At 40.1% G+C, this 25842-nt stretch overlaps 1 protein-coding gene across 1 annotated transcript in view; it reads left to right on the top strand.

Annotated features, from left to right (window-relative positions):
• The window catches only part of TMEFF1 (transmembrane protein with EGF like and two follistatin like domains 1), a 134262-nt gene extending 108427 nt beyond the window's left edge, over positions 1-25835 (top strand). Inside the window, exons 6-10 of the mRNA XM_020797169.3 lie at positions 6174-6322; positions 10571-10636; positions 15279-15402; positions 17964-18122; positions 24400-25835. Of these exons, the coding sequence (XP_020652828.1) occupies positions 6174-6322; positions 10571-10636; positions 15279-15402; positions 17964-18122; positions 24400-24484 (583 nt within the window). The 3' untranslated portion in view covers positions 24485-25835. The remainder of the gene's footprint in view (positions 1-6173; positions 6323-10570; positions 10637-15278; positions 15403-17963; positions 18123-24399) is intronic.
• The last annotated feature ends 7 nt before the right edge of the window (positions 25836-25842 follow it).

Below are 25842 nucleotides of genomic sequence, written 5' to 3'. Positions count from 1 at the left end.
GCATTATCCATCTGGAGTGATGATTGAACCGAGGTATGCAAAATCTCTAACTATTTCAGTTTCTTCATCATCAGTGTTAAAGCTGTGCAGTTCTTCTGTAGTCATGATTTTTTGTCTCCTTAATTTTTAAGGAGCTCTGCTTTTGAACTTCGTTCTTTCATTAGAAGTTGTTTCAAATTATTGCTGCTTTCTGCCAATGTCATCTTCCTATTTTAAATTTCTTGCACTAATTTTCAGTTCGCCTTCATCTGAGTCTAATTCTATAGTTGTTAACCTTGGGTCCCCAGATGTTCTTGGATGACAACTCACAGAAATCCTGGCCAGCAAATCCTGGGAGTTTTCATCCAAGAACACACGAAGACCCAGGGTTGGGAAGCACTGGTTATAGGAAACAATTCTGTTTCTCCATATGTTGCTCCATATGCTGGTGCTATTTCAACCTTGTATGCTGTCTCTGGTGGGTTTGGCTGGGAGGGACCTTTTTGGGTTTGAGTGACTGTCAGTCAATCCTTTAGTAGCCAATTGTTCCTTCCCTTCCTCTGATTTCAAGGAGGGACATGCCTCTCTGCTTAAGAGACTTTTCCCCTCTCTTTTTAGTCTGCTGGCAATTAGTAGTCAGTGCAGTTATGTGTAAGTGTAGTTTGCAGGAGTCTACTGGAAGTGGCTAGAGGACTCTGTTGAGGCTTATTGTTTTAAGCAGTAATGTTTTCTACAGTATACTATGTTGTTCTATTCAACTGTGAGTAAATGAAACCTTTTAATTCTTTCTCTTGCCTCAGAATGACTTATTGAGACTGTAAGTGCCAGTTGATGAGAGAAAAAGAGGTGGTCTACTGTGGGAAGACAGGAAGCTAGTTCTGTTCTGTAAGTCCCTGCACATCTGCTGCACAGCTAGAGGAAATTTAACCAAAATTCAGAATCTTAACATGGTGAGGGAGTTTCAGTGTGTCATAGAAGTCAAGAGCAATGATATAAGAAGGCTAGACTCCATTATGAGTCTACTCTCCTAGCAGGTTCACCTAAGGTGGAATGGGCAAAGGTGAGGTGCTAAGACTAAGATACATCCATCTAGCTTGCAAAGGCAGGGTCAAGAGGGTCATCTCCATTGTGTGTCCCAGGGACAAATTAAGATCGCGTGGAGCATGTGTGACTGATGAGTTTAAGTAGCAAGCTACCTATGTGGCCTTGGGCAGTCTGCATGGTCCCAGAGCACTACAGTGGACCCTGAATTTGTGTGTGGCTCCACTTATGTACTTTTCAACGTACGGACTTCTCCAGCCGCAAAATTTCCCATCGACTTGCAGCCAGAGAATCTACCTACGGACCAAAAAGGGGAGGCGGGGAAAGCGCCAAATTCAAATTTGGCGCTTTCCCTGCCTCCCCCTTCCAGTCCGTAGGTCGCTGATCATGCCTCCGGATGCCTTCCAGGGCTTCTCCACCGCCATGGGAGGCATCTCGGAGGTCCCCCCCCCCACTGCCGATCGTTCTTCGGAAGCACGTGACTCTTGGGCCAGTTAAGGATTACAGGGTTTTCAATGTATTCCTATGGGAAATGGACCCTCGAACTACGGACTTTTCGACCTGTGGCCACCATTCCAATACGGATTAATTCCGTAAGTCGAGTGTCCACTGTACTAGAACGAGGAACTAGTAAACTACTTCTGGGAGGGTTATGGATTCAACTGGAAAGTATGTAATTACATTGACCAGAGCCCTCTTTGGACATTCACATAAATGCTTAAATAATTGTGATGGAGATGCACAGAAGCTCCTGCTCCACCATACTGGAAGTGAATTAGATCTTCATACAATGAGTGTGAAGGTCCGTTGAGCAGACTATAGGTGTGTTAGGCCTAATGTGGTTACAGAGCTCCTGTCACCAAGAGACACTACTCCCATTGTCAGGAACTCACCGTGTGTACATTCTCTTCTGTCGTGCCAGATGAAAGTCCAGTTCCCTGGGCTCTGACTGAACATCTGAATAGGACTCAAGTGATGATGAGGTGGAGGAAGACAAAATTGTGTAATACTAGAAATAGTCTCTCTTTAAATGGATAAAGTGAGGCTTGTTTCAGGAGCATGGAAATCTTACGGTTACACAAAAATATTTTGTTTTTTTAATTTGTGGTAAGCAGTTTTCTGGTCAGTGTCTCCACTGAATAAAATGATGTGATTTGAAACCTCTGTCTGTGTTGTTTCATCTCTGATATGAGATTTGTACTCAGTCTGAGAAGGTAAATAATGGTAGAGGTTGTGCAAAAAGACTTAACAGCATCTTTCTGTTATGATGATGTAGTACTGTGTTTCCCTGAAAATAAGACAGGGTCTTCTATTGATTTTTGCTCCAAAAATGCATTGGGGCTTATTTTCAGGGGAATTTTTTGTGTGCATGTACAATAATCTACATTTACTCAAATACAGTCATGTCATCTTCTTCTGGTTGCTGCACAATGGTGGAGGGTGGGGTTTCACTTAACTGAGGCTTATTTTTGGGGTAGCGCTTATATTACGAGAATCCTGAAAAATCATACTAGGGCTTTTTTTCAGATTAGGGTTTATTTTTGGGGAAACAGGGTACTGGCATTAGCTTTGTAGATGCATCTGTGTCCTAGAACCTTAGAACTTGCAGAGCTGGAAGGAAGCCTATGGATCATCGGGTCCAGTCCCTGTCAAGGAGGCACAGTAGGGAATTGAACTCCCAACCTCTGGGTCCAATAGTCATTGAGCTACCCAGCTATCTAGTTGTCAGAAATTGGGCAAGTTACTCCTCTGGTCCACATCTCCTGCAATGGCAGCCAGCATGGGACTGCTCCTGGATTGTGCTCACAGTGGTCACAAAAAGTAACTTTCCCAAGTTCAGTTGCTTATTTTGCTCTATTCCTCCTTGTCATCTCCCCATGCCTTCTCTGTCCAGGCTATTTGACTTGCAAATCCACTGAGGTTGGAAATGGAATTTGATATATGTCGAAACAACATCAGCCCAGACAGATACATTCTAAGCCAGTCATTTAGACACCAAACTGGCAACCCAAAGTGATTAACTGCATTCTGCTAAAATGAGTTACCTAAAATGTATTCAGATTACAAAAGATTTTGCAGTGTAATGTTGCACCTGCCTTTACAATTTTGTAAACAAAATGTAAATGAATGTATTTCACTGTAATGCAGTGCAAGGCATTGTGTGAGCCTTCATTGCCTGATGGTGTCAAGTTTATTACGAGATCAACTACCTCAGTCTGGAGGATGGAGTGGCTACTGACACTGGAGAAGCTGGCTATCCCTGGCTGCTAACTGCCTATACAGTATGTAGCTATAGTACTGATTTGCATATCTAAGGTGACCTAACAGAGTCCAGCTTTCTTGTCTGCCTGAGACAGTCAAATGGGGAAAGGGTGTTGTTGTTAGGTACTTACCAGATCACAATATTTAGTTGTAAAAATCATGGAAGCCACACCCTTCCTCCATGAGCCTCTTGAAGACTGCAGACTACATTGCCTGATGGTCATCTAAGAAACTTAACCTGGCCTCCAACAGTAGGCATGAGATGTTGGAACCTCAATAAAAATATATAATTTTGGAGAAATTGGTGCACAGCCTGAGGAAGACGAATTATCATTGAAAGCTTGTTTGTTTGTTTTTTTACTCCCCCCCCCCCCGGTGATCCAATAAAAAGGTATCAACTGTTCCTGCATTTGTAATATATAGTTTTATTTAGCTTTGGGGACAGGGGAGGGTCATAAATGAAGCAGGGCTGGTGTGCATAGAGATGTTGGATGCATAGGCTCCCTCTTCTATAGCTCTTTCTTGTCAGGGAGACAAAATACTCTGCTGAAAATCAGCCTACAAGCAGTTCAACTGAATTTGATAGGAAATGATCCAAATTGCACAATCCTGTTTCAGAACTGCATAATCAAGCCTCTGTGACAGAGTTTTCTGAAGGCTTTGTTGCAGTGGCTTTTTTCAGCAGAGGAAGTTAACACCAAAACCATGATGTCAGCTTTGTTTTGATTTATAGAAAGATACATAAATTTATAGTGTTTTGTTTTCTTCAACCAATTTAAACCTGACAGGTAATCTTTATGTGTTTCGCTTTGTTATGTTGCGTGCTGTAATATCACTTCCAGCTTAATAGGGTTTTCAAGGTATCTGTGATATCTTAGGAGTAGTTTTACCACAGTTACACACAAACCCAGTCAGTTTCCATGGCCAAGCGTGGATTTGAACTTGCATCTCCAGATTCACTTACCATCACTCTCTCCTCTATACCACACTAACTCTCACACACCAGGGATTAATAATAATAATAATAATAATAATAATAATAATAATAATAATAATAATAATAATAATAATAATAATAATAATAATAATAATAATAATAATAATAATAATAATAATAATAATAATAATAATAATAATGAACTCAGCAATTGACAATTTGTTCTGTTAGTGACTCAGCTTTACCTGGCAGTACCAGAACTCAGACAAAGAAAATGTTGGGCATGATATTTTTCAATCTGACATCTCCTTATCTGAATTTAATTACTATAGCATTTAATTACTGTATTATTTCCTTATCTGAATTTAATTACACATCCAATTGATTTTAGTGGAAAGAAACTGCATCTAACACAGCCATGTTAGTTCCAGTTTCTTCCACTAAAATCGATAGAATATAGGCTGGTCATGGCTAACTTTTAGCTCTGATTTCAGTGGAACTGAAAAGCAACTTGCTAAGGCTGGATCGAGCTCTGTATTTATAATCCATTTTCCTTCCAGGGAGCTGAGTGAATTAAATAGGTCTTCAAGCACTTGACTGTGAAGCCAAGAATTGGGAGGTTGCATTCCCATCGTGCCATAAAAGAATCAGCCTCTATGGCCTTAGGCAAACTACACAGTCCTCAGGGACTCCCAGAAGAAGGGAATGATAAACCATTTATGAGTAATCTACACCTAGAAAACCTTGGAAGGGGTCACCATGTCAAAATCAACCTGATGGCATGTTGTTGTTGTTGTTTGACCCAGGCACTGTTCAAGGCCAGATCTCCTCAATCTCAGCAGTATCAGGTCATTTTAGACTATTCCCTGGGCCAGTGATTTCAAACATTTAAAACAATTTCACTGATCCTGCAAAGACAATCTGTGTGCCATGAGAAGCTTCTGTGTGTTGTTCCTATCCACCTGAATTCAACCTTACCTGCCTCTGGATACAAGACAGTAAAGTGGGAGACCAGTGGCGTGCCGCATGTATGAATTTCCAGGGGCACGGGACTAGCCACTGTTATAGACTGAATGCAGAAATAAGTGGAAACAATTATTGTACAGCTTAAATTGATTGTGAGATGCCATGAGTCTCATATGGGGAGAGACGATAATGTTCTGATGTCAAGTCAATTCTGATTTATGGTGACCCTTTTTAGGGTGTTGTAGGTAGAGACTACTCAGAAGTGATTTCCCAATTGGGGACGTCCTGGACTGTGAAGCTTGCTCGAAGCCACACAGGGTGGCTGTTCTAGGACGCACAGTGTGGAATTAAACTCTCAACTTCTAATTCCACAGCCAGATACTTAACTCACTGAGCTATCCAGCCAGCTATGGGGAGAAAAGCAGTTTATAAATAAACCAGCAAACTGGAATGCAACGAACAGGTGCACATACAGTTCTCCTGTATCACATAATAATAATTGTGTGCTGTCAAGTCAATTCTGACGAATGGTGACTGTTTTCAGTGCTTTTCAGGTAGAGTATTCATTTATGTCTTCTGGGGGCACCCTGGAACTGTGCAGCTTGCCCAAGGCCAGACAGGCTGGCTGTACTCACAGAAGGCACGGTGGGGAATCAAACTCCCCGCCATACATAAACCACTGAGCTATCCAGCAAGCTTTATTACTTGCATACCAGCCAGCAAAGCAAGTGGCAGGCTTGCTGTGAAGATGAAGGGAAATTGATCATTTTGGTGCAGATTTATGGATTGCTCACCTCTATTGTGAGAGATATTTGGCCGTAGAAGTGAGAATGCATCTGTGATGTGCATCAGTCTTTGAAATGGTTTTACTTACCCTCATTGTTCCATTAAATACTAGAATATGTAAATGAGGGGTATGAATTATATCATGCAGTATAAGAATGCAGAATTGAGTGGTCTGAATCTAAGTGCATGTTTATATAAACAGGTGTGTATGCAACATAGACTGTAGTGGATACAGTTTTAACCCCGTTTGCGCATCTGACGGACGTTCCTATAACAACCCATGCTTTGTTCGAGAAGCCTCTTGCCTGAGACAAGAACAGATTGATATCAGACATCTTGGACATTGCTCAGGTACTTCTGACTTTATTTTATTTTATGGGCAGTTACTGACTGAGATAGAATAATTTTTTATCTTATAATTAGAAATAGGGCTCTGGGTGTCTAATTTATTTATTTTAGGATTAGAAATAGGACTCTGGGTGTCTTTCTGTAGAAGCACAGAAAAAGTGTAAAAGGTAAGTCTGTGTACAGAGCTAAACTGCCTAAAGATCTTTATGTTGGTTTAAGAATGTGCATGCACTTACATAACTTTAGCCCTCACAGTTGCAGGAAAGTGTTTGTTCGTGTGCTAAGTAAAATATAAGAAGCTGGAGAAGCTGTTAGATAAGTTTTCCAAATGGAAATGTGTGCATGTCTCCATGTTCTGCATTGTTTTCCCCCCTTTTAACCCATGATCAACGACAGCAAAATACAGTGGTGCCTTGCTTAACGAGTGCACCGTTTAACGACGAATCCACATAGTGACGCATTTTTTGCGATGATTCCAATGGGCGAAAATCGCATTGCGATGTTCTAAAAACAGCTGATCGGCAGTTCCAAAATGGCCGTCAGAAGAATAAAATGGCCGCCCGCTCCGTTTTCGCACCCTGCCCTCACTTACCGGGCAGCGAAAATGACGGCCAGATGGGGGAATCTTCGCTTACCGGTGAGTTTATCCCCAATAGGAATGCATTAAACAGAGTTTTATGCATTCCTATAGGTTTTCCCCCCTGCATAGCGACAAATCCGGATAGTGACGTTAATCCTGGAATGGATTAACGTCGCTATGTGGGGCACCACTGTAAACTGTGCATAAAAGCAATGGATTCTTCAAAAGAAGAGAAAGCATGCATGCATGCATGCATACATACATACTGTACATACATACATACATACTTTATTGTTACAGCATCAAGCCATACATAAAACAAAATTGAATGCGGAGCTTCAGGTACTGACATATACTGCAAAAAGCCAAGTCAAATAAACAAAAAGCAATAAAACTACAAATATAACAATATAAGACCAATGTCTAAGGGTTTGGCTATCTATTCTGGCTACTATGGCACCCTAAGGGAAAGGCACTACTCCTAAAAGAGAAATCATGTAAATCTTTTTAATAGGAATAATTTATATAGTTTGTATATTTAACTTCATTGTGCCACAGAATTGTGGATGTCAACAACCCTGCCCCATTTTATGGATAAGAAGCATATGGCTATGGGAACAGCTGAACCCAAATCTTTTCATAGGCAGGCCAATCTATTTTGCATTGATCATTACTGGTTATAACATTTTATACGAAGACATCAGTGGTTACACACTCCTTGCTGAGTGGTTTTTATACTGGAGTACTCCTGCAGCCAAAGCTGTAAAGAGGAGCAAAGCTGCTTTCCTCCCCTCCTTTCTGCCATCATATTTTATTGGTGCTTCAGGGCTTAAGAGGAATATCCAAGGATAAAATACAGTTGGGTGCACTTCAGTGCCCACACATAAAAGGCCCTGTGCTCCACAATGAAAACTGCATTTATTGTTAAAATGGCTTAGAAGGGTTAGAAAAGAATAAGGGAATGTTCTCATGGCTTGGGGTCCTTTGCATATTGATAGGTAACCAAAGGGTTCCCTTCTGTGAAAGGCAGACACACAGATAGGCTCACAGATACAAAACTTAGATGGTGCAGATAAATCAACATAATTTATTAAAAAGACAGTGCAGTTTTCCATGTGGTACCAGCTTATGGCCTGCTTATGAATAGTTCATGAGAATATATGAGTCAGTTTTCAGATTACATGTCAAAATTACACTTCCAAGGAAAAAATAATCAGCTCAAAGCACACTATTTAGCCAGTATGCTAGACTGAGTTGGTGTATTCTTGAACAAAATTGTACAAATCCCACCTTCACTGACTCATGTTTGAGTTGAAGTGTAGTTTGTTCCATTTGTTTGTATAAAATGTTGACATGTGAACCTTCACTGGATGTGGTTCGAGGGAAGATCACACAGTTAAAAGCTCAAAAGCTGAGAAACGTTTTGCATAACTAATTATAATAAAACTAATAATAATAACTAATCTTGATAGTAGCAGCAACCAGAGGGAGCATTTTCTGTAATTAAACCCAAGAGGAGTGGCACCCTGAACAATGATTTCACCACTTCTAGAGAGAACAGTAGAATTTTTTGAGAGCGGCCAGGTTTCTGTGATAGCAGAAGAAACATTCTTGCTCCACAGAAATAAAGGACACTGAACAACCATAATTCTTTAAATAAGCTCCATTTCCAGAGTAACACTTCACACATACAAGATCTTCAAATCATTCTTACTCTTTTCCTCCCTACCTCATGGCTTCCTTCTTAGTCTACCTTCCCCTCACTTCTGGTATAGCTTCTTCACAAAAATGTGTCCTTATAAATCAGGATCACCCAGTAGAACTCGCCTAGCGCCCTGGGACACTTTGAGGAACAGTCCCTATCTTTGCAGTCCCCATCTTCTTCCCAGAGAGCTTCATGCTGCCATCATAGGCTGCTGCCGGTGCCTTGTTGACCAATGGGAGCATTGCAGCTGGAGGGAGAAGGAGTGCCTTCTTACCTGGCAGACCAGAGAGGAAAGGTCTCCAGGCTGGTTTACCAGGCAAATATATAAGAACGAGCCCAGACCTCTTTCTATCAGTCTGCTTCTACGGCCTGAGTGGGGGACTGAGAGAGGAGTGCCCTGCTTCGGAGGGCAGCCACTGTCCCCCCACAACCTGCCACAAACTGGTTACCCTAGTGGCTTGTACCCAGAGGTGGGCTCCAATCCATGGTTGCCCAGCAGAAGACTGGACTTGTGGGTGTTGGGTGAAAGCACGACATCCGGTGCGTGGATCCTCTCTTCGCGCTGCACCAAGGCTATTCCCCTGTTAACCCAAACAATTGTGGCCTTTTAATCTCCATTCCTCTCCTTTCAACTTCAACAAACCGTTTCTGTAGATATGGTATGTTTTATTCTGTGGGCGGGAACAGCAAATGGGAAATCTTGCCTGGGTCTGCAGTGCCTATCTTTGGAAATACCTAAGATGGATAATCCAGCTTTCTGTTGTGGCAGCATCTGCATCTGGACTCTAGAACATTTTTGCCCGTTTATACCAACTCTACAAATATTTTCTGTCTCCACTGAGGTGACCTCAGAGTAGCAGAGGCTGGTTCTAAACGAGTTTACGTGTCAGCAGTTGTGTGTTGTTGCCTCAGCATTGCTCTGTGTCAGAGCCTTTGCTTTTCTTCACACACAGCTGCAATAGCAGTAGTGCTCCCACAAAACATACATGGAGCTGTTCATTCTAGCATGAAACAGAGAAGTGGGGCTGCAGCCAATTGCTATGTCAAGGACTGTGTGAAAAGGGGTTAAATAACAATTCAGTGCCACACGCACAGTAAGAAAAGGAAAATCTTCATGCTACTACTTCTGAATAATTTATTTAGGGTAAAAAGCTCTGGAAAGGGTATAAAGCTCTGTGGGCTCTGAAGAATACACCTTGCCCATTTGGGAATCTTATCTAGCCATCTCTAGCTTCTGAAACTACCAGATCTTTCTCATGCACTTTCAATATCATTATTACCTCCATAAGAACTAGACACATTGGTGCATTTTTATGCTGGTGTAAGATTGTGGAGTACACTCTGCTGTGACTGAGCATGATGTAGCCTTATTCTGGGATTTGTAGGAGCCTTATTGTGACACCATTGGGAAATAAGATGCTATAAGGATACAGGGGGAAGTGCACATATTCTCCTTGCATCATCCTTTATGCTATGCAGAGTTAGGTCACAGTGGAGCTGGCAGCGTTAGACTAAAATATCATGAGTAAATATGAAACGTGGTGTTCAGTGACTGTCTTTTGCCAAATGCACAGGGCTTGGTGTAGCCATGGAAAATAGGGAAATATCAAAATAGGGAAAATAAAAGCCAGTGAAATCTGTGCAGTGTATGTTTTCTGATAGCAGTACAGTAGGACCGTGGTATCCATGAGAGATCATTTCCAAGTCCCCACCACCACCAAAAATGCTGAAAAACATGGAAGTATCAAACACATTGTCTCTGGCTCCCTCTAGTAAATATTCCCTGAAAATATACTAAATAGGTATTTCTGGAGTTTTGAATCTATTATTTTCAGACAGCGGATAAGTGAATCAGTGGATACTGATCCCACAGATTTTGGGGGGGGGGTTCTACTGTATTCTGCAACAAGGAAATAAACAGCTTTGGTTCTCTCTCCCTCCCCATTTCTCTCCCCCCACCATATAGACTCTGATGATACTAGCTTATTGGGGAAGAAGGATGATGGAATGCAGTATCGGCCAGATGTAAAAGGTATGGTTCTAATGCTGGACTGCCCCCTCTCTTCACAGCTCTAGGAAAGATGCCCAAAGAGAGGCAGCTTTTTCTCCTGCAGGATGACAGTTTTAGCAGGTCCTGATCAAGGGCAAGTACTTTACTGTTCATTTCCTTTCTCCCAGAAAATGGTTTGGAATTTTTAAATAACTGACTTAAACATGTTAAAATACCTTGCTGTTTCCAGTATGTTTCAAAGTGAGGCATTTTGCTTGAACAAATACCATTTTACAAGCAACCACACTGGTCCTGTTAGTTCGGCAGCGTGTGCAACTAGATGTTTGTATAATAAAGTCATTTATTTGTGGAAATTTAGCATATAAATAGTTTCAAATGAACTGATGTTGCATTTCTTTTGAGCTCCCCCCCCCCCCCATGCTTCAAGACCAAGGATAGTGTTGGGCTGTCATTCTTTTGTTCCAAACCCTTATGCGTTTCTTGTATCAATGCTAAACACACTCCTGTTATTAAAGAAGGGAAATGAAGCTTTCAAGTATTTTTCTGAAGAATGACTTTTTCCTACCCAATGTATTTCCTGTGTTCTGCACTTCAGATTTAAAGGTGACTTTTAAAGCAGGAAGACACTAGGAAAAGAAGGCATTTCTACAGAAAAGCAATTTTCTTCTGTCATTTACTTTCTCTTCCTTTTATTGTTTATTAAAGAAATTTCTGCTAGAATGGAAAAAAATAATGCAAGGATTTCAGGTTTTGGTCCACCTTGGGACAGAGAATTGAGGGCCATTTTTGTATGAAAAGCAGATACGTAATTAGGATCACATTCTTTCTGATTAATTGTATCTGAATTAACCAGTTCCTCCTTGGAATGTATGGAAAGAGTTAAACTATATCCAGTCTTTTTGATGCTCTGATTTATTCCCAGTTTTAATAATAATAATTTATTGTCATTGTAAGTATATACACAGTATACCCATACAACGAAATTCACATATTTAAGTGCCAGATAAGCAGCTAAAATTTAGAGGGTCGGATCATATGCATCATCTAATTTTAAATATGCACCCTTGGAAACTGTAATGGTTGCCCAATGGTTATTGGTTAGTGATAATGAAATGGCGGTGCTGTCATTGCAGCCAATACTTCACAGAATTCCATAGGCTGAGGTGGGCAAAATGCAGCCCTCCAGATATTGCTGCTCCCGACAGTCCTAGCCAGCATAGCCAATGGAGAGGGGTCATAGGAGTGCCAGTCCAGTAAGCTAAGGAGGGTGATATGTTCCCTGCCATAGACAGAATGAATAGGACACAATTTCAGAAACTCTCCACCATTCTCCCTCCCTCCCTCCCTCTCCCTCCCTCTCTCTCTCTCTGTGCATGTGCGCACGTGTGTGTGTGTGCGTGTGCATGTGTGTGTGTGCGTGTGCGTGTGCGTGTGTGCACAAATAATATTTATGGTGGATATATGTATAACATACATTTATGTTGAATATATATATATATAAAACATACATTATATGTTGTAATGGATATATGACATTAATGTCAGGGATGGGAATTTGTGACTCACAACTCCTGTCAAGTCTGACTTAAGTTGCACTAGCAACTCAACTGAGGTTATTTTTTTTAAGACTCAGACTCAAGTCATGACTCAGACCCATTTTTCTGAGTCACATTTTTGAGATCCTATTATTTTAATGGAGATCTGCAGGGACTTGAAAATGCAACTTAGAAAAAGGGGTACAAGTTGCAAGTTGAGTCCAAGTCTTTAAAAACAGGAGGGGGTAGCAACAGGAAGGGAATCTTCAGTGGTGAGCCCTTTCCAAGATGGCTACCTTGGCCATCAAGCTTCTCTCTTCTTCTCACAAGATCAAGCGTGCTTTCAGTGGGTCTGTTGGGGTGCTGCGCCAGAGCTTTCTGCCTGAAGGGCCCACCTTTTTCTGACTCTTCATTGGGCCCCTTGAGGTAAGGTAGGTCCTTTGCTCTCCCCTGGAGAGATAAAAGAGGGGAAAGAGAGAAAGAGAAACAGCCGTTGAGATAACTTGGACCCAAGCCATTTAGTGCTTTGTAGGTTAGAATCTATTAAGCTTGGAAGGAAAAATGCTAGCATGTCCACATGCACATAGCTTGGATATCTCAAACGTCCATGATTTTCTCAGTGTTATATATGTTTGCACAAATTCTCCCTTCCATTAACAGGAATGTGTACAGTTTATTTACTTATTTATGAATGGGCTAATCCTGGTTTTCTCCAAATCATGGTCTGTGGTCATGATTAGGAATGCATTTGCCAATTATGTTTTCGGTTGACTACAAATAGGCAAAACGCTACTACAAATCTAACACTAATTATTACTTAAGATGCAAAAATGAAATGGGAATAGAATTTACATGAAAGTAGGGATTAAAAAAGGGGACGAAATGTCTCTTGATCAGTGAAGTATAGTTCCATCTGTTAGCCCCACCTCCAGTAGAAATGGTAGTGGCAATGACACTAGTTTTTTTGGCAGAACGCAAAAGGTGTTAAAATGCATTTATACATTTCTTCTTAACATTCTTCCCTAACATGACCGACCTTTGTTCTCCCAAATTAATCAGTTAAATTTAGTCTGCACATTATTTGAAAATTGGACAGTTGTTGCAATCAGAAGAGACAAGAACGATCCAAACATTGGGGCACTATATGCATTTCTATTGAAATTTATTTATTTATTTATTTATTTATTTATTTATTTATTTAAGACATATTTGACCTTAAGCATCAATCCCTTCAGAGTTTTCTTGTAGAGAAATTAATAATTCCTATCGGACAGCAGTCCTGGACAAGGTGACAGTGAAGACACAGAGGAACTCCTGCAGTCATCCTTGTTGTCTTGGGTGAAGTGTATGATGACAGAAGACAGGATTTATTTGGTGTTTGTGAAGCACATTTTTAAAGGCAGACTGTCACACTACCTGCCTGCTTTTCAGCAACAGGCAAAAGTTACTGTTTCCCAGACCTTTACGTCTGTGCTGAATTGTTTTAATGCTGACCTTTATTTGTTTTGATCCTTCTAATTTTGTGATGTTTTACTGTTGTAAAGATTTTATTTGTTACCCTGCAAGCTACCTGGGGAAATATTTATGTTGAACTGTGCCATATATATCTGAGGTAGAGAGAAGCAGATACAATTTTCCAGTTTCATAGCTATGGATAACCAAGCAGTCTAAGGGCAATTGTATCAACATTTTCCTCACTGTGGAAGGCTCTCCATCACATCACCAGCCCTGGAAGACCAGGCACACAACAGGGAACCTTCAAGAGCAAGGAAATGTTTGAATGATTGCCTGTGGTTTAGCTGAATATTATACTGGTCATATTTTTTTCTCGTTTTAGCACTGTTTTGACAGGTATTTCTCCTTTCTTCCTGAATAGCAGAACCAGTATTTAAGCCTATAATTGGATTGCTGATTTCTGTATGTTAATTTTATCTCCTAGGATTTTGCTGTAGCATTTTGTTACAATAAACAAATGGCCCAAATCTTCTTACCTCAAGACAGGATATTGCCATGAGCATTACCAGTTGCATACTGAATGAGGTGACTCAGTGTGCAATTGATAATGCATATGAAAATTTCTTAACTTGAGACACTTTGCCTCCAGAAGTTATATCGTTTGCTACACAAGAGGATTTAGGCCATCTTATCTTAACCAGCACTTGGTTAGTCATTGAATTAGCAACATTATTATTTTTTTCTATTTGAATCGCAGAAGTAAAAACATAATCTTAAAACAAGAGTATAACTGAGCCAACTGATCCATCCAACAGCATTGAGAATGTGCCATTTCCCCCTTTTTAAATTAAAGCTTTAAAACAGAGGCATATTTATCAAGGCACGTGCAATGCAAATTTATTAAGTTGTTTCCCAAATGCTCACCTATGAATTCATATAATTTCCATCAAAACAGTCAAATGCCTTTTCTTCACTGAAAAATAAGAAAAATTTTTATTTGGGGGTTATAAATGGCTAGCTTTACACTATTAATTTTGTACCAGTCATAAACCCTGTTTGATTCATGCTAATACTGTTCAGCAGAGTCTTTCATTAGCTCTGGTTAAAAGAATAACATAGATAATATGTCATCAATATTTAATAATGATATCAGTTTGCTTCCAGCATTGTATTTATCATTAATAGATTTTGGAACTTGATGTTGTTATCACCAGATTCAGAAAATGGAATTATACCTCATTGTAAATGTTCATTCATTTATAATAAAATCATAGCAGTAAATCTTCAGGATTCTTTATTAAGTTTATGTGCCTTAATTGCATTTAATATGTCTTGCTTTATTCTTGGACTATCCAGGATTTGTCTTTCTATATTTTAGGAATATGTAAATTAAATAAGAAGGCTCTAAGATTAATATTAATGTGATTTTTTTCCCCCAGAATGATATGTGTAGCTTAACTGGAAACTTTGTAAATGTTGTAAGAATTTTCAGAGTAATGTTAGCATATGGTCCATGAATTCAGTAAAGTAGAATGTGGCTGTTTCTGTGGTGTAGGTAACCACTAAATACTTACAGATTAAACATGTTAACAAGAGAACCTTTTCACTCAACCTCATCGGTGTGAGTGAAAAAATAAGTGAATTCTCGTTTTGTTTTTATTTTTGCATTTAAGATGCAAGTGATCAAAGAGAGGACATCTATATTGGAAACCACATTCCTTGCTCAGAAAGTTTCAGTGGCTATTGCATCCATGGGAAATGTGAATTCATTTATTCTACACAGAAGGCTTCCTGCCGGTAAGTCAGTAGGCCAGCAGTTCACAACCTTTGGCTCGAAAAGCTCCATGTGCCAATTGAGTGCCATTTTTACATGCATGTAAAAATGGAATTACATGTTTGTGTCTCAGGGATGGGAGGTAGGCTTGACTTGGACGCGAAATTAAAACCTAGTCTCAGCAATCCCAATTAGGATTCTTGTCCCCATTCTATCTAAATGGCATGAGTGCAGAAGCCGTGGTCTGTGCCGTTCTTAGGTTGCTGTCTAGGGTACCAAAACTTCAGGCTCTGGCTGTAACCTTAGTCCTTCCTGTTCAGAGTTTGTTTGCTCTGTTCTCTTCACCATGCAAGTTGAATGTAACTAATTTTCCCCCGTCCAATGTTATTTTCTCTACTCCTGCTCACACAGTGGCTCCCTATGCATGTGTGGCCATAGAGATAGGGACAATAAAGGCAGATGGTTTAGGCCCTGTCCTGCTTGGAGGGAACTGGATAAGTAGTGCCTGAATGGGGCTTCTGAAACTCGTGTTTTGGTGTTCATTCCCCAGGACTTAGTCTTTCACTCTGAAATCTCAGAGAATGAGATGCTGCTGATCTGGCAGCTCTGATCTTGTTGTCATGCTTCTGGTCACCTACTGCAGATCACTGAGAAACCTTTCAGTAGATCTAAACTTACTTTTGCATGTTTCTTTTCCCAATGCACTGCTTCTCACTTTGTGCTGTAGCCTTCAGCCTCTTAATATTACCCAGCTGGGACACAGACCCTTGGTAGCTCTATTTCCCTGGCATTCAAAATCATCATTATGTCTCCTTGTTGCCTATCTATCACACTCACACCATTTTGCACTTTTGCATTAGGAGTGCTGCTTCAATACTACCATCAGCCACACAGAAAGTAGTGATCCTGGCTTCTTTGGGCTCTTTGAGGTCAGGATGGGCTAGCTGGATTGCTCTCGGGTACTCCCAGTAGCAGTGCTAGAATGGTGGTTCTTTTCCACAGCTGTCAGCTGGGCAGTGGAGAGAAGTGGGCGGGTCTCCCCTGATGGGGCAATATCTTTCTGTTTCTTGAACCTATTCTGGAGTAAGTTTCATTGTATTTTTGTATACTGGCATAAGGCTGAAACTATGTCTTGAAATGTCATAGGATTGCAATGGCTCAGCTTGTATTCAAAATACTTCAAATCATTCAGGTCATACAGAATTCTTAAGGCTTAATTATGACAATGATGCTAATAGTTAAAAGTGCATGTTAATTTCACAGTAATTTTCTCTCTCCAGAGAAATCTGGAAATTGTAGTTCTGTGAAAAAGCCTAATGATCTCTCTCCAGGGATTTATCTCAGAAAACACACTTGCACACAGCAATTCCTCAAACTCTTTGGTAAAGCATGGAGGAAGAAGTCAGAACAATCGGAGGGGTATAAAACTGATGTAAATGATGTTGCTATGTCCTGAAAAAGGTTGCCTTGAGTGATGTTGTTAGCACATTGTGAGTACTAGCAACAACAACATGACCTTCTATCGTGGCTATGCATTATCAGATACAAATGATCACTAAATGTTTTCATGAATATAAGACTCATTTCCTGGCATCTTTAATTCTTGTCTTATAGTTGCAGTACAAATTTATCTTACAGTGTCCTGAAAGGGAGTGGGGAAACGACTCTCCACTAAGGATGAGGTTCGCAGCTTGGGTGTACTTCTGGACCCAGCGCTGTCAATGGAGTCCCAGATAGCATCTGTGGTCCACTCCACCTATCTCCACCTGAGGCAGATTGCCCAGTTGCGCCCCTTCCTTGATTCCGGGTCCCCCACCATGCTGGTCCATGCATTGCTACAGTAGTCTTGAGATTAGACTACTGCAATGCTGTCTCTGCGGGGCTGCCTATGAGGCTGCTATGGAAACTCTGATAGGTCTAGAATATGGCAGCCAGACTATTGAGTGGTGTGAAGAAATATTATCATATCTCCCCTACTCTGGCCGCCCTGCACTGGTTACCTGTTTGTGTTCAAGGTGATACTGGCAAAGCCCTAAATGGTTTGGGACCTTGATACCTGACAGAACTCTTCCTTCTAATGAGATCTGCCTATCCTACACAATCTTCCTAGGCCAGGTGGTTGAGATTATTGACTCCAAGAGAGGCCCGGAAAGAGAAGACTAAAAACCGAGCCTTCTTGGCAGTTGCTCTCCTTCTCTGGAGCAATTTTGCCTGGCCCCTTCACTGGGAATTTTTAAACAATAATTGAAAACATTGCTTTTCAGGCAGGTCTTCCTGGATCTCATAACATTGTTACACAGTGGTTATTTCACTGTTTATATTATCAGTTCCGCTACTTTGCCTTTAAACTACCTTAAATTATTTTTAGTTAATTTTATGTTGTTCTGTGTATGTGTTTAATTTTGAATTCTTAAATAGCTATTATGTTTGCTATTTTTAAATTGCTGTTTATTATGTTATAATGTTGAAAACTGCCCAAAGTGGCCTTGGCAGACAGATTGGGGGTATAAAAATCAGGTATAAAAATCAAATAAATAAATAATAAGTCTCCTGCCTCAGTGAATGTTTTGCTCTTCTCTCCTAGGTGTGAATCTGGATACACAGGACAGCACTGTGAAAAGACGGACTTTAGCATACTTTATGTTGTCCCTAGTAGGCAAAAGCTCACACATGTCCTCATTGCGGCAATAATAGGAGCTGTCCAGATTGCCATCATTGTTGCAATTGTTATGTGCATAACCCGGTAAGTTGTGAGGGGGGGGGGGCGGAAGTATCAGTGAGATGCTTTTTAAATTCATTAGTCCCACTATGAGAGCCTTGTCATCTTAAAGCTTCATTTTAAATGGAGCTTTTGGGCTTGAGTGGTTTCCTTCCTGGTTTGGGTTGTGCTTGATTTAGGAAGATCATGCAGCTGCTAGAAAAAACATCAAGCTGAGAGCTTCTATGTTGTGGTGCCTGTGAATGTGAATCTGAATGTTCCAGATTCAACCCTCACCTCAATCACAGACTTATTAGGTGGTAGGCTTAAGCAAAACACTTTTCTGTACATGAACCTGCAGCCACATACTGAACATTATTGTTAAGGTCAATGTCCAGATAAGGTGCCATTGAAATATAAGCTATAGGGGGCTATGATTACATAACTGCCTTCTCTGTATAGACCAGGAATTGGCTACTTCCTTGAATTGGTGGGCCACACTCATGGTCCTTGAACCCACTGGATGCTACACCTCCCACTGTGGAACGTTGGCAGTGAGGCTAGAGGAGAAAAGCAAAAGGATTAGTGCTCTTGGAAAGCTTCCAGAAACATTAATTGTCTTGTAAGCAAAATACACATTCCATGCGCATCTTCTTTTAAAGATAAATACTGGTGCTTTTTCTCTCCAGAAGCAGTGAATGCTTTGGGAGCTGCTAAAACAGATGTGGAGCCTCATGCAACCTGCAGGCTGTATGTTCTCTGTCCCTGATGTAAATGTTTTCATCACCAATGGTGTGTCGACTGTGAATCTGGAGGCTGCAAATCATAAAACTGACATTTCTTTTTTGACCCTCTGTTATATTTATATGTACTGGTTATCAAAATGTCTGCAGAAGTTGAATGGCAGAATGGAATTCTGGCTGCATTCTTCTCTCTCCAGAGTTGGAAGAGTACAGCAAGGGAGCCAGAAGGCAAATTTATACTCTGGAACATGATACACATATACAGCCCATCTTGTTCCTGTAATACGTGCCATGACATAAAATACTCCTACAGAACTCTTGTCTGTCCATCCACACCCATGTCAGAAATAGCATTCTCTGTGACCTAGTTAACATCCATTGGACTACCTCCAGTTCTCATGATGGAGAAACATCTTCAGCTTCTCCTCTCCATTTTGAGTATAACTTTCATCTTTGGCTAGAGTTCCACATAGAGATCAGAATGTGTTAATGTATGCCTAGGTTTTGTATTGGAAAGAATTATGCACAACAGGCCAAGGGGACGAGTCTTGACATTAAGGTGTCACAAGTCATAATCTTAGATATAATGTGTTAATGTTTGGAGTAATGCATAATGACAGTCTTTTAGCAAAATAATACAACAGCTGGTAAGATCATTATGCCATCCCTTCTACCCTCCTATATCGGGTAAAGTTAGTTTGTACTTTTTCCCATTACGTTTTGGACATGAAAGAGGAGTTGCTTTTAAACTGTACAGTGGTGCCTTGACTTACAGTTGCCTTGACCTATGAACATTTTGACTTACGAACAGTTCCGGTCACAAAATTTAGCTTTTACTGGCCATAAGGAGTCAAAGTTAAATTTCCATCGCCGTTGCCATGAGGTCTCCGGGAGGCCTCCCAGACCTCCACCGTTGCTTCAGCGGGGACGGACCCAGCGCCTAAAGTGAGAGCCCGGCTGGGGGGCCATTTGAATTTCCCACCCTTTCCCCCGCCTTTTTTTTTGTTCATAACGAGGTCTCCCGCCAGCGGCAATGGAAGTCCAGGAGGCCTCCCGGAGACCTCCTGGCAGCAGCAGTGGAAACCTGGGAAGCTGAGGAGGCTTCAGACTGGTAAGGTGCTGCTTTTTCCCTTTTAAAAAAACTTTTCTGGATGGATTTTGGAGGGTGGGTTTGGACTGGGGGGGTTATATTTCTGTGCTGTTTTGGTTTTGGATTTGTGGGGGTTTTTGCAGTCCCAGCATGGGACTTGCTCTGTTCATTTTATTTATTTATTTATTTATCTATCTATCTATCTATCTATCTATCTATCTATCTATCTATCTATCTATCTATCTATCTATCTATCTATCTATCTATCTATCTATCTATCTATCTATCTATCTATCTATCTATCTATCTATCTATCTATCTATCTATCTATCTATCTATCTATCTATCTATCTATCTATCTATCTATCTATCTATCTATCTATTTATTTATTTGGTATTATTTGAAATGCTGGAACAGATTAATCCTTTTCCCATGCATTTCAATGGGAAATGCTGATTTGACTTATAAACTTTTTGACTTACGAACATTACGGATTCAGTTCGTAAGTCAAGGCACCACTGTATTTCAAAAATACTTTTTAAAAAAAATTAGGCCAATTTCTTATTTTTTGTGCTGGATTCTTCCCCAAAATATATACAATAAACATGACATTAAGCAAGGGAGGGTGGATTGAGTAATGAATAGCAATAACAATCATATTTAAATCTTAACTTTGCAAGATTTATTCTATATGCCACTTTCTTTGTTTAGTTTAGACGATTTCTGTTGCCCTTCTAAATGAAAAACAACCAAATTCACAAGTCAGTTAACATAATAGCTGCTCTCAGCTATCCCCATAGGACACAATCCACAACAAAAGGTCTTGCTAAATTAATAGAAAGCACAATTGGAAGGCCAGAACAAGTTTAGCATTGGGCACATGTTTGGTGTTGTTAACTTTGCAGTATGGTGTGGAACATTTTTCACATTTGGCTGCATGAAGTGCCATGGCCTGTAATTGCAATTAATAGCTGAAGGCAGAGTTGCTCTATTTATTAAAATCAAGATTACACCAGACAGTGTGAGAGATGCATTACAGCTTGGGAGACCCTTGTGTCATTTAAGAATTTATTGGAACTGGTAGTCCTTAATACAGTGAGGTGAAGGGACTGCATCCTGGGCACACTGCCAAAGTGGGCTAGGATAAAGAAATGAGATGCAGAGGGGTTGAAAAACCTTCTGAAGCACATGCCAGCTGTTCAGTAAAACAAGATATAATCATGCTTGGTATTGCATTCCGGTGAAAGCCTGATGCTTCAGTCTAAATGAGGCAGCCTACAAATTCTAGATCAAGTAAGCAATGTCAAAGGGGAGAAGAGCGAGGGGGCTAAAGAACACATGAAAAATGATCCTAAAAGTAAGTAAATGAATGATGTTAATGATAAAGAAGTTGATGATAAAACAGCACTGCTGATCCCCCTCTCCTAGTTCTTGTGTAAGTACATCAAATTCAGGTACATCGTTTCAGACTGTGAACCTGTGCTTGATCTTCAAAAGCAAACCTTGCTGAGCTGATGATGGGCCCCCAAGTAAGCATACATAGGGTTGTAACCTTGAACGGGATGTTTTGGCTCTTGATTTCTCAGCCTGGCACTTGGGATTATTCCCTCTGTGATACATCTGGCACAAGATGTCAGCCAAACAAACTTATGAAAGGAGAAGGGAGAGGACATTTGGCTCAGGCAGTCAGCTAATAATTAGAGATAAAATATGCAGATGGTTCTCATTATGAATCGATAGTTTCAGTTCTCCCAGCTGTTAATTCTGGGAAATATTGGGGTGCAATGATAGTGACCTTGTGCCATCTAGAAGGCGGAAAATGGCATGTCTTCGCTAGCACAACATTGGACTTCTAATTAGCTGGGGGTGGGTTTTAATTTAAACACACCAAGCTCATCACTCGGGCCAGTATCCTGTTTGGGAGAACTAGGTGATATACTAAAGTTGATGAATCAGACATGGTTATTTAGTTTGTTTCAATCAATTTGGTTCTGATATTTTGGACTGTTGCCACCTATATAATCCATATTTAGTTGGACAGTCATTCTTCTGATACAGTAGAAGCAGTTTCTTAGATGGTTTGTGCAGATGCTCTAGTGAAGCATTCAGCATCCTCCAGCCGAAATTAATTTCCAGAGCAGAGCTAATTTCCAAGTCATATGTACATGATAGATTTATGTAGTCTGTATCCAGCTGCACTTCAGATATGGTCAGGACCAGCCTAAAGGGTGGCTGGACTGGAACATGGAAAAATCAGTGTTCTGCACTGTCAGTTCCCATAATTCCCTAGACAGCAACTTGACACTTGTCTTAAGTGTGGAGCTGTATGTTTGTTGCTTTTTATTGAGCATACTGTTTTTGCTGAGTTGGGAAAAGGAACAATAAGTGGTTTTGTTTCCTGATATTGTACAGTTTGTTTGCGTGCTAACTATAAACAGTGAACCTCCGTAAATTAGCTTTGAAGTAGTGCAGCCATTTGTTCTAGGTGAACATCTGGAGATCACAACTTTCTTTTGATAAGGCATTAGCAGGATGATAGGCCCTATAAATTCATAGAATCATAGAAAAACGGAGTTGGAAGGGGCCTATCAGGCTATTGGGTCCAACTGCTTGCTCAATACAGAAATTGAAATCAAAGTATATTTGACAGATGGCTGTCTAATTTTCTCTAGTTCCCAGGTTACTCCTTTTTGCCCTCCTCTGATCATTGGGCACTCCACCCCTCCTCTGTGATTTCCAGAAAATAATAGACAATAGTTCTGAGAGTTCTTCAGGCAGTTCCTTCTCTTGGATGCAGTTCATCCAGCTTTGGAGATTTGAACTAATTCACAGTAATAAAGTATTCCTTAACTATCTATCAGTCTCCAGCTGCACTATAAACTGACCTTCCACAAGTGGAGACCTCCAGATATGCTGAGCATGGTGGCTGGTGGTGTTTGGAGTTGTACTCAAACACAGATGGAGAGTAGCAGCACGGATGAAGGCTGCTATAGACACTGTAATTATACATCATCATCTGTTTGTTGGGTTGCAAAAGATAGGGCAATAGGCAATAAAAATAACCTTTGTCCAATAGGGTTGATAAAAATGATTCTCATTTTTTTTTTTAAAAAAAGGATGTTATTTAAGTAGGATTCTGTTTTGCTTAATTTTTTAAATAAAATGCTACATTTCTCCTGACAGTCATTTAAGAATGTAAAACTAAATCTCAGCTAAACCTACACTTAAAGTCTCGTAAAAAAAAAAATTATATGCAGAGCTACAGCAATGATATATATATTTTAAAAGTGACTTAAGTCTATCAATCAGTGGACATTGATAATCAATTCTTGATTCAGGCTCTGGTCTTTCAGCTTCCATTTCTCAGCAGATCATGGTTCCATGGTACTCAGAGACTGAGTAGTCGGTGCTTCTGTGGGGTGGACATACATGAAGCAAGGCAAAATATGTAGTTAAAGTAGAGGGACACAGGAGGAAAATAGTACAGAAAGACTCCACACATTTGATAACAGTTTGCCATGGGTTCTTCTGAGTGGGAAAGAGACCCTTTCTGGAAATGCTTCAAAGAACATTTTTCACTGGGTGGAAAAGGGACAGTGCATCACATGCAAGCACTACAAGAAGATGGAGGGCCCAGTTGTGAGAATACAACACTGGGCTGGACTCCATGAGCCATTGGGTCCTTTCCTGTTCTGCAGTTCTAAGACATAATTAAAACTGCTTGTGGGGAGAAAATGAATATGAAGAGGTCTCTTAGATATTGTAAACTGCTCTGTCGAATTGTGTACATATGTTAATGATAAGATTTACACTGTTGTTCAAGAAATATGTGAAGAGGTTATCAGGGAAAGTTTTATTTACATCAGTGGTTTAAAATCAGTAATTTTCATGCCTGATCTACATCATGATGCACCAATGATTTAAACCAGTTTGATTTAAATAAATCCAACCTTTTGCTCAAAGCACTATTCAGTCTCCTAGGACCTTGCCGTTGCACAGCAATATTAACATTAGTACCGCAATCATAAACAGTCTTTAAAAGCTGTTTAGAACAATGGCACTCAAAGGAGTACAATATGCTAAAGAGCCATTTCTGATGTATTCTTTTGCGAGATGGAAGCTGTTGCAGTGACACTCCTTCTTGTGCTGCTTGGTGATGTCAGATGTCAGCTCATGTGCAGGAAACACAATTGGCAGCACCTTCTTATGCCAGGATACAGAAATAGAAGCAAAATTTGGGGAAGAGGGAGTTACAGCTGCCATTTTTTCCATGTGCTTCTGGGAGCTGCAGTCCCCTAACCCAACAAATACATTTCTCAGTAGCACCTCTGGTGGGACAAGAAGTGGTACCTGCAGCTGAGGGTTAGAGAACTTAGCCCTGATAGAGGTTTTTCAGTATAAGGAAGAAAACAAACTGAAAAGATCTTTTAAAATGTATTTAGTTAATTGTTTCTCTTCTCTCCCCTCACTGTGCATGTCTGGTGACAGGAAATGCCCCAAAAACAACAGAGGACGACGGCAGAAACAAAATCTAGGCCACTTTACTTCAGATACATCGTCCAGAATGGTTTAACATGATTTTTATATCTACACTGACCATGTGATGTACAATTTTGTTACCTTTTTTTTCTTTTAAAGAATGGAAATATTTATTTCAGAGGCCTTATTTTTGGACATTTTTTAGCGTAGCTCTGGTTTGTTTCATACTGAAAGCAGCCGACAGCTATGGACTGCTCGGGTAACTTCTCATTTAATGATTTGAAGAATACAGTAGTTTGTTTCCTGTACTTGTATCACATGGTTATGATAATGGACTTGTGCTTTACTCATGGAATGTAACATTTTGGAGAATGGAGACATTTCATCAATGATCGTAGAACAAACAAAATGGAGCCCTTCAAGTTTGCTAGCAAACAAGGCATGACCCAAGGGTAAAGATGTTTACAGCATACTTTTCTTACAAGGAATTAGAAGACACTGTGTTTAAATACCGTAGATATTTAAATGTTTTTGAAAGTTAGTCACTGATTTTTTTAGACACTGCCAATCGCATGAATTGTGAAGATGTGTATTGTGTGTAGTTGTGACATATTTATAATTGGTTGAACCCAGACGAATTTGGTTGCACTTAATTCACATTGAAATCAATGGAACCAGTTTATTTTAATTGAATGTCCACTGATTTCACTGGAAACTGAGTGCAACTAATTTACAGTGCAGTCTTGCACATGCCTACTCAGAGTAACCCCAACGGAGTTAAATGGGAATTTCTCCCAGGTGGGCATGTGAAGGATTGCAGAATCAGACTGGATTCAACCTGATACAGACTGGGTTGAAGCACCGCTGTCTTCATAAATATTTGACACTTTATTTTTAAATTGTAAAATAGTAATGATGATTATGATATACATTTCATAATTTTAAAGACTGCCCAGTAGAGCAGAGGGCATTTGTCTTGTAGAAACAGGTCTTGGAAGGCTTGTGTATTGTTTTTAAAAAAGAGTTATGTTTAATAATCCAACTCACATGATTGGGATTAAGCCTGTGTTGGTCACTATTTAAAGTTAAACTGCTTTCCTACTTATTACAGTTTTCTAATGAGGATACCTGTTTTCACATCAATGAATGCAATTGTATAGTCTTTGTGATTAAAATGCAAAAACAAAAAATTAAATGCCATGAAAAAAAAATTGTGCTCTTCTCTAGAGTATTTTCAAGAGATAAGGACATGTCTCATCCAAATAAAGTCTGCTGGTTGTAGTTATAATATTAATAGGATGTTAGTAGTTGTTTGGGAGATCCAGAGCTAAAATGTAACTAGGGTGTGTTCCAGCTGTTCAACATGTAGTTTTAGGCTTTCCAATTCTGCATGTAGGATTTTAAAGTTTGTTCAATAAAAAGGCTTTCAATATTTGAACTGGAAAGGTATGT

This window comes from Pogona vitticeps, chromosome 4 (genome assembly GCF_051106095.1).
Source record: "Pogona vitticeps strain Pit_001003342236 chromosome 4, PviZW2.1, whole genome shotgun sequence".
Taxonomy (NCBI): domain Eukaryota; kingdom Metazoa; phylum Chordata; class Lepidosauria; order Squamata; family Agamidae; genus Pogona; species Pogona vitticeps.
This window is presented reverse-complemented; position numbering and strand designations above follow the sequence as displayed.